Consider the following 9,572-nt stretch of genomic DNA (forward strand, 5'->3'; position numbering starts at 1 on the left):
TGTCCTGTATGAACGTCCAAGTATGTTAACAACAAACATGGGTGAGAACACAAGCAACAAAGTGCAACAATATATTGCCCAAAAACTGATTATAACACAAAAACTGCAGCATACAGTACATAAAAAAAAAAAAACAAACTAAAAAATATGCAAAATATGCAAAATATGACAAAGTTAGGACTACAAAATGCGACGATTAAGAGACCTGGTGGCTTTTCTTTCCACTTACTCACTGTCTCTAACTTTACCTCCCCTAGATCACCACACATGACAGCATTGCTCAGCTGATGTCGAACAACGAACTTTTGAAGTAGTATATAGTAGCATAGTTAGTGCTATTGAACTCGCCTCCTCTCTTACTAGCGGTCCAGTTTGCGGAAAGTTTTTAACACGATAACAGTCAAACCATTTAGGGAAATGTTCATTTACCCGACTGTCCGTCGAGCCGCAAGCAATTCGCTCCGAGCATGGAATCGGGCTGAACAAGAAACGCTTCCTTATTTTTCAAAGTCGCATAGATTTGAGTCTTTCCGACTCCAAGCATTTTCTGAATGTTTTGCACTTTGTCACCCGCTTCGTTTAATCAGATACATATCACTTTCGCTTCCACGGTCATAAATGTTCCTCTTCATTTGGATGCCATGATGTACACAACCTAAATGAAAATGAATGAAATTACAAACTTTCGCAATTCCAGTAAAACTCACTGCAATCAAGAGTCACTTGCTTGTCGCCGTTTTGGATCCAATGATAGAAAATAGCGGCGCGGACACACTTATTCCGTCGTATCGAGCGGGAGTTGCTTGAGTTGGCGCTACTGCGGGCTTCCATTTGGCTTCCGGAACTTCCGTTGTTATGAATCAATTGTTAATGTAATATCGTAGTAGAAAATTTAATGCACGTTTTTTTTTTTTTTTTTTTTTTTTTAATGGGTTCGGGAATTTCCGTTTGACAGAGGTCCGCAGGTGGTAGATAAGGTTTCTCCCTCTATCTCTTTCCCTCTCTCTTTGTTTCCCCCTGTGCTCTGCAACTTCAAGTAACCGCGCCACCTGGCGTTGAAAGGCCTGTCATTACAAGTCCAAATGAAATCAACGGAATTATTCACATCGAACCTGAATTGTGTACCAACCTTCGGCGGGCCGGATTGAAAAGACCAACGGGCCGGATCTGTCCCGCAGACTGCAGTTTTCCCACCTCTGATCTAGAGAGTACCCCCGCATTCGATGCCTGCTGTAAAAGCTCACTTTGTCTACCTGGGAAAAGGATATTAAAGTGAGCAAGAATAATAAATGGTTACACGTGTCCACTGCTAATATTGGTTGAATAAAAATCTGTTTGTTAAAAAATTAATCTACTGTGCTTCGCACACCTCTCAGCACTCTATAATACAGTATTATACTTAATAAAAACATACAGTCATGACAAACGGATACAGTGTACTGAAGGTTCAGCTCCTCCATCGCTTTCTCATTACAGCTGTGATATTAGTCGTTCTTTGTGGAGGATAAAAACTATATGCATGTAAGTCTTGTCAGCAGGGCTGTGGTCAAGTCCACCTTTATCGAGATATCAGATAGACAGCAAAAACAATTACCGGGTACCCTTTTTTGATGCCACTGCAAGTGTCGAACAAAGTTCGACGTGGTGTCGTGGGTGTCCCAAATTGTCATCTTACAGAATCTGCAGGTTGCTTCATGTTTCTTTCTTGATTTATTTATTGAGGACGTTGTTGCTATCACCAGTTCTCGATACTTGGTAAAACCAGATTTTATAAACCCGTTGATGACTGGAAGAAAAAGACTGCATGCTTTGGCATTTGCGATCAGAGTAACCAATCAAATGTCTATTTTGATCATCTGAAATGTTTTATTTCAAGTTTCTTTTGAAAGAGGACATTAATTTTCAGGAATAAAAACATTTGGACATGGTCGAATCGCTAAAAATATTTTGTGAGTCCAATGGCCAAGTCCGAGCCAAGTTCGAGACAACAAAAAAAACATGTCGTGTTTGGACTGATGTTCAAGTCCAAACTTGAGTATGACATCCATGGTGTTCAGATATCATTGCTTCAATGGTAAGAACCCTGACACATAGATACTAATTGTTAGCCCATGTGACTACGGAATTTTCCAGAGTATGTTTGCATTCAGTTAGATGAGGCCATATGGTTGCTTTAAATACACAACATATAATTCTCTTTGTTTGATGTTTAGCTTGGCAGTAAACCTTAACTGCAAAAGGCAATTACTTTTTTCCCCCAAAATATTCACCAATCATATCGGCCAAACTGCTGCCGTTGTGAGTTGAGGTTTCAACTCCATGCTTATATCCTAAGTTCGCACTCGTATTTCAAGAAAAAAAAAAAAAAGAACGAAAATTGGCTAATCAACTGCTCGTGCCTCCAAATAAACTCTTAAGTTGGGTCACTTGTATTTCAAGGCACTGTATATTCCTATCCTAATGCTGTCAACAGCTTTTCTCACCTTGAAAAACAATTTAACTTCAGTGTATAATACATGATAAAAATGGAATCAACATAATACTGTATACCTGAATACTATTATTATTATTATTATAGTGGCTGTAGTGTGCCATAATTTTGTTTGTTTGTGCTGTCACACTTTAGTATACTGATGGAATTCCACTTTTCACATTACTTTTTACATGCATACTCTGCAGCATTACAAAAACCACTACACCACTCCAATAATAATAATAATAATAATAATAATAATAATAATAATAATCATCATCATCATCATCATAATGATAAAAAATTTAAATGCATTGATTGCAGGACAGGCGCAGAATTGATATTCCGGAGCAACAAATCAGTGCTTTGCTATACAGCAGTGCAACATCTATTTACATAAGTAGCACAACCTCTACATTGACATTTAAATATACACTATGTACATTTGGACATAACATGTAAATGTCGTTATTTTTCTCAACAACAAAACAATTAAACGTTACATTTCAATTTGTATCTAAAATCAATGTCATATGTCGGTTGAAGGATTCCTAAACCAGCACGTGACTGGTCAAGTGGTGGGACTTTGATGGCAGGGTCCAAAAGTTCCATTTCGAAGTAAGACAGAACTAAAGTCAAGAATTGCTTAATTTCATAGATGGCAAAAAATCTGCCAGGGCATTTGGTAACCCCAGATCCAAAGGGCATGTAGAAATAGCGTAATCTTCTGCCATGGCGAAAGAAAGTGGTTTTCTCCTGACCGGTTTCATCCAGAAATCGGTCAAATTTATATTCCTGCAGGTTCAAGAAGACAGAAATAGGAAATGAACAAACTTGAACTTGACGCTGATCACGTTCCCATATCAAGTTTGAATGCTTCTTACATAGGGATCTTCGTAGATTTCTGGATCGTAGTGCAGCATGGGGGGATACAGGGCTATGACATCATCTTTCCGTATATGATATGCCTCCTGGTTGTCAAGGTGAAGTAAAAAGTCCTCTTTGGCAACACGCACATTCATGGAAGCACTGGATAAACGCATGGCTTCCTTGATGATACTGTCTGTGATTGAAAGATGTAAACATCAACACATAAAATGGACTTGGAACAGTTTCTTTCAATGAAAGTGTTAAAAATGCTGTATGACCAATTCTTTTTGAACCGCAATCAACTCACCCAAAACTGGCATATTATCCAATTGTTCCCTTTTCAAGTTTATTGTGGGGTCATTTGGGTTCACGGTCTGACCTGCAGCCTCCAATACTCTTTGCACCTCCTCGCGAGCTGCTTTCATTGCATCTGGACTTCTACAAACATATAGCAGCAATCTGGTCATTATTACATGTGCGGTATTGTCATTTCTTTGGACCCAAAAAATTATTTCTTCAAATGGACAATTATACAGCATACTGTATTGTTCTTGTCAGTTTTGTTATCTTGTGACTGTTGTCATGATATCACTGTTAATTGTATGTTGCCAAGCATTAATTGGTGTTTTATGTTGTACCCACTCACTATGGGAAATGAACATAATACTGTTTAGATAAACCACGAGATTCTTATTGTAACCAACTCAAAGTGCTTTAACTATATGGACAGAAAGATGTCCACTTTCACAATCATTCATCCATCCATCCATTTTCTGTCTTGCTAGTTTCATTCGGGTTACGGGCGAGGTGGAACCTATTCCAGATGAAAATAGCGAATTGTAGTGCAAGTCTAGACAAACAGTCATTCATGCTGAAAACCCATACAAGCACAGCGAGAAATGCAGACTCCACACAGGGAGGCCAGAGCTGAAATTCATAACCCAAACTCAGAACTGTGGGCAAATGTCACCAGGCCGTCGTATTGCCCTATACAAAAAGAGTTATATGACATTGATAAAAGTCCAATAAAATGATGCAACTCTAGCACAGAAACGAGGCGTGGAAGAGTAAAAAAATGTGCTGCAGTACTGGGTTTTCTTGGTTACATTTGTAACAACCAATTGCACAGTATTTGGTTATATATCCCACCATAATCTATGTTGCTAGTGTCAGGTGGAATCCTTGTACCACCAAAATCATCACTTTTCAGGAGACCCAAACAATGGCATGTAGATTCAGCCATGAACACGGCATCATCAAAGAGCGTAAACCATTTTTAATCCTTTGGATTTGTCAAGATTTTGTAAAAATAACATCCATGTGTGTGGACTGATCAAAAATATTTGTGAACAAATGTGAAATTGACCAAAATGCCAGTGATAAAATCAATAGTCGGGACATGATTATGACTTCTGCACACCACCAGATATAAAGGCTCAATTAAAATAAAATATTGAATCGTGAGTCAACAAAATTAACAAATGAAATTATCATACCTTATCATGTAAAAAAGACTCCAAAAGGTTGCAGGCAAGGTATTAGCCTGTGAAGCCCAGAGCAGCGCGACGTGAGTTCTGGCCTTGCTTATATCATTGAAGGTGGATAATGAATCGTTCAGGATCATCCTCATAGAGATCAGGTCCGAAACGTTCTCCCTCTTTGACAAGTTTTCAGCGTGCATTGTTTTTGCTAGGTTCTACACATTGAGAAAGAAAAAGGCACAGAAAAACCACAATGAATCGAAAAGTCGAAATCAAATAGCCAAGTGACATGGTGAATAAATAGTTGATCATTTCATCCATGAAATTTCTTGACAAGATGTCCACTGACCTCTCTAGCACTGTAGGCACTCTTAAAGACATGGATCGGCAGGCCTGCCACCAAAGCTGGGAAGATTTTGTCAAACTCCTTGAAATTCTCCAATGCATTCAGCACCAAGGCTTTCTGAGCTGCCTGCCGGGCCTGGCACTTATCCTCACCGAGATCTTTGCCAAACAATGTAAGGTAGCCGGACTCAAACATCACCTGGAGAACAAAATTTAAAGAGGACCGAATCAGTTTCATCAAGTCTATGCAGTCTGCACTACCAACGGTCGGCTGTTTGCTTTACCTTGTAGCAGAAAGCAAAAATGCCATCTACTTCCCAGCGATCCTTGCTCGGACTGAGTGTGGTGGACTTCAACATTACATCTTGGAGATGCTCGATCATGCTGTCAATCAGGGAAGGCAATGCCTCACCTTGCAAAGTCTTCAGAAAAGTCTGATGGAGATTTTCTGTGGTGTGGCCATGCCGAGGGTCGAAGCTGTCATGGCCAAATGCCTAGTAAGTTCAAGAAAAAGTCGACAATCAATACTATACAATGCATAAAAACACACAAAAAAAACTAAATAACTCAGTTAAACAACATTACACAACCCAAAATTATGAAATTCCACAAATGTACCTTGACTGATGTCGCAAAGTGGAATTTCCTCCAGTCCAGGTGTCTGCCTTGTCTGATGACTGAGTGGTAAGAGAAGGGGTCACACAGGAAATGAATGTACTGGCCCGCAATCTTGCTGGTGAAAATGTGGCCATACTTCTTCTGCCGGCCATGGAGGAACTGAAGAGGGTTGGCTCCAAATTGTAGAGCACAACCAAGATAGGGTATTAAGCCATTTTCAAGTGCAGGCTCCCCAGGCTGCCTGTGGATATAGAAGGCAAACCAAACATTATCGACTGTACCTCATCAGTTGAAAGTAATGTTCTTTATTTAATGAGACTTGCACCAAGCACACACTTTGGTTTGTTGCTTCGTTCAGTTTCATCTATCCCAATACTATCCATCCATTTTCTGATCCGCTTTATCCTCACAAGGGTCGCGGTGTGTGCTGGAGCCTATCCTAGTTGTCTTCAGGCAGTAAGCATAGTACTGTACACCCTGAACCGGTTGCCAGCCAATCGCAGGGCACCCAGAGACCAACAACCATCCACGCTCACACTCACACCTCGGGACAATTTTGAGTGTTCGAACAGCCTGCCATGCAAGTTTTTGGAATGTGGGAGGAAACGAAGTACCTGGAAAAAAACCTACACAGGCATGGGGAGAGCATGCAAACTTCACAGTTTCAATTTCGGAGCTGGAATCGAACCCAGTACCTCTGCACAATGAGGATCGATGCGCTAGCCACTGAATCACTGGCCCGCCATCCCAATACAAGTAAATGAGAATTCTCTTGCTATATACTGTGCACCACATGTTATAATGTTATTCAAATGCAATTTTTTTTAGGTTACTTATTACCAGCCCCCCAGCCCCAGCACCGCAATCTATTCATGGCTATTAACAAATTTAGCTAATTGTTGTTTTTTTGGCGGCACAGTGGCCGACTGGTTATTACGTCGGCCTCACAGTGTAGAGGTGCAGAGGTACAGGTTCAGTTCCGGTTCTGGCCTTCCTGCGTGGAGTTTGCATGTTCTGCCGCACCTGCGTGGGTTTTCTCCGGGTACTCCGGTCTCCTCCCATATTCCAAAAACATGCATGGCAGGTTGATTTGGCACTCTAAATTGTCCCAAGGTGTGATGGTGAGCGCGAATGGTTGTTCGTCTATGTGTACCCTGCGATTGGCTGGCGACCAGTTCAGGGTGGACCCTGCCTACTGCCTGACGACAGCTGGGATAGGCTCCAGCATGGCCCCCGACCTTTGTGAGGGTAAGCGGATTAGAAATTGGATGGATGTTGTTTTTTTTTTTTCTCCTGTAAATGCGATCCTCTGCCGTTTGCTGAAAAACTCTACTCCCGTTTTTTTTTTTTTTTGGTTGGTTTTTTTGTGCTCTTTTGTATGACCATAAGATGCCACAAGATGACAAACCCCTAGCGAAAAGAAAAGTACTCAATGCTCGCAATGAACTATATTGGCGGGAAACTTCTCGATTGAGAGAATAAAATCTTTGTCGAGGAGCAGCTAAATTTGGCTTAGGTTGTTAGCAGACATTACAGTGCACACCGTATGTGTACTTTATTTTCTTGTGCTATTGAGTAGCTTTTAGAAAGCTCAAGCTAACACTACGAGGTCTTGTTTTTGATTGACAATTGATGTTTTCAAGGAATTAAGTCTTGCAAAGGCAACACTCGCACATCTACTGGATTTTTTTCAAAATCATAACACAATCAAGAACATATTTGAATGAAGAGATGGCTTGATGTGTCCCTAAACAAATCTTTGATGCTCATTTATGAAAAATAAGCTTCAAATGTTTTTTTTAGATCATTTCATTATTTTTTGTTAAGTTTGACCAATAAAAGGTTGCACAACACGGATTTTACCATGCGTTTATTACTCAATTTATAGTTATGACATTCCAGAAAAAAATTCCACCTGTTGCTGAACCTAACCTTTAATTCATAAACTATTACTAAATACATTATTATATTGCATATTATTATTATTATGACTATATGATGTGCTAGAGAAAATAAAAGGGCAGATTTAGTGAAAAAAAAGTTCATCTTGAAAAGCTTACTTGCGTCTCTGAGTAAAAAAAATGCAGTAAAAATGTATTAACCACTGTAAATCTGTAATCCATTTGGGTTTTTTTATGTTCACGTTGTTGACTTTCAAATGCTATTAAAGTATTTTGGGATCATTGTTTGTGGAATGTTAACTTTCAGACGAATTATCAAGGAAATTCATTTGGAGGGGGCGGGGGGGACACCAATTACTCGCTGTTTTTGCTATTCATGATATGACTAAATGCATGTGCGCAGAATCTCAATTGTAATTGATTTGTTTTTAAAACGGCAACAAATCAAACAGACAGAAAAAACAAATACATGACTACTGAAATTTATGCTTATGAAATAATCATTTAAAAAAATTATTTTTAAGAGTTTAGGTAGCATACAAATGTCTTTTCTCTCCAAAATTGCTCACACAGATTTAATATAGTCTTACCTGCGTCGTGTCCCCACAGCCAGCCAAAGGACGCAGCAGAACCCCACCATCACTGCCCATATTAGAGCGATGCTTATCATCATATTGGCAACACTGATAAATAAGGGAAGGTGCAATAGAAAAAAAGGCTTTTTCGCAGCTGTTTGACAGAGAACAAAATTATGTAATCAACACGTGTATGTGTGTTAATGTGCATGTGTGTCAATGAGCAGTGTGATCTCAAGTGAGTGTGATGACACATTGCCATCTGGGAGGTTTTTATAATGCATTTGTGTCTTGGGGTGGGTCCATAGGCGGACCAAAAAAAAAAAACTATTATGTCATCACTGAATATGAACTGGGTGATGACTTGTCACTATTGCTTTGCCACTGCTACTGAACCAGATAAAGTGTTGTTTTTTTCTCTTTAAATGAGATTAGCTTGTGTGTAACATTATCAGATCATGAGATTGATTTGAAGTAATTCAACCACATCCACCATGATGTCAAAATGACTTCTCCAGGAAACACAGTTCCATGCATGCAATGACCGAGTGTGCCTGTGTGTATGATGGCCTTGACCAGAGTCCATGGACAGTGTTACCTGAAAGACATAAGGGTTGGTAAATAGATTCAAGGTCCCTGCTATGTGCTTGTTTTGTTTTCAGTGTAACTACATGTGTGACGAGGTAGATGAGCGAACAGCATTTGATAAGTACTTTATTCTGTATATCGAGGTAAAGTGTTTGTGTGTATACACTTTAACTCTAAAAGAATCAATAAGTAATAGACACACATTCCTGTATTTCCCTCTATCTCGCTATATCTAAGAGAGAGAGAAATATATGACAAGAATATAATACTGCTCTACCCACTCCCGAAGGAAAGGAATTTAATACTGTTTAGGTAAACCTGTGTATTCTTATTGTAACTCAATTTGATTTAACTACATGGACAGAGAGATGTCCACGTCCACAATCACCCATCCATCCATTTTCTATATGGCTAGTTTCATTCAGGTTTCGGTTGAGTTGGACCCTATCCCAGGACACTTTAGACAACAGGCTGCTTTAGACAACTCAGGTTGTCAGCTAATCATAGCGCAAATACAGACAAATGGCCATTCCTAACGAAAACCTACATATTGTAAGCACAGCGAGAACATGCAAACTCCACACAGGAAGGCCAAAGCTGAAATTCAAAACTCAAACTCAGTACTGGGGGGCAAATGTTACGAGACTGCCGTGGTGCCTTATTAAAAATCACACACACACACACACACACACACACACACACACACACACACACACACACA

At 39.7% G+C, this 9,572-nt stretch overlaps 1 protein-coding gene and 1 long non-coding RNA gene across 3 annotated transcripts; both read right to left on the reverse strand.

Annotated features, from left to right (window-relative positions):
* Positions 1-1,813: 1,813 nt before the first annotated feature.
* On the reverse strand, positions 1,814-2,740 carry LOC109521147 (uncharacterized). The gene is made up of 2 exons (XR_002169298.1): positions 2,646-2,740; positions 1,814-2,452 (listed from the first exon to the last, which is right to left on the reverse strand). It is a non-coding gene; the product is annotated as an uncharacterized LOC109521147 (long non-coding RNA).
* Position 2,741: 1 nt separating this feature from the next.
* cyp7a1 (cytochrome P450, family 7, subfamily A, polypeptide 1) lies at positions 2,742-8,496 on the reverse strand. Of its 2 annotated transcripts, XM_019878808.1 has the most exons (9): positions 8,279-8,372; positions 5,924-6,028; positions 5,788-5,846; positions 5,454-5,663; positions 5,174-5,368; positions 4,840-5,039; positions 3,651-3,781; positions 3,358-3,536; positions 2,742-3,268 (listed from the first exon to the last, which is right to left on the reverse strand). In XM_019878808.1, the coding sequence occupies exons 2-9, from the start codon at positions 5,937-5,939 to the stop codon at positions 2,966-2,968; spliced, it is 1,293 nt and encodes a 430-aa protein (XP_019734367.1). In that variant the 5' UTR covers positions 5,940-6,028; positions 8,279-8,372; the 3' UTR covers positions 2,742-2,965. The 2 variants fall into 2 exon arrangements, with proteins under 2 accessions (XP_019734367.1, XP_019734366.1); XM_019878807.1 differs by having other exon boundaries at positions 5,788-6,028; positions 8,279-8,496.
* Between the last annotated feature and the right edge of the window lie 1,076 nt (positions 8,497-9,572).

This window comes from Hippocampus comes, unplaced genomic scaffold, assembly GCF_001891065.2.
Source record: "Hippocampus comes isolate QL1 unplaced genomic scaffold, H_comes_QL1_v1.1 scaffold85, whole genome shotgun sequence".
NCBI classification, from domain to species: Eukaryota; Metazoa; Chordata; class Actinopteri; order Syngnathiformes; family Syngnathidae; genus Hippocampus; species Hippocampus comes.

Coding starts and splice junctions, on each gene's coding strand:
- cyp7a1 (XM_019878807.1), bottom strand. CDS start 8,361: ATGATGATAAGCATCGCTCTAATATGGGCAGTGATGGTGGGGTTCTGC. Junction 6,029..8,278: donor GCTGTGGGGACACGACGCAG/GTAAGACTATAT, acceptor CTATATCCACAG/GCAGCCTGGGGAGCCTGCAC. Junction 3,537..3,650: donor GGATAATATGCCAGTTTTGG/GTGAGTTGATTG, acceptor TTTCAATCACAG/ACAGTATCATCAAGGAAGCC.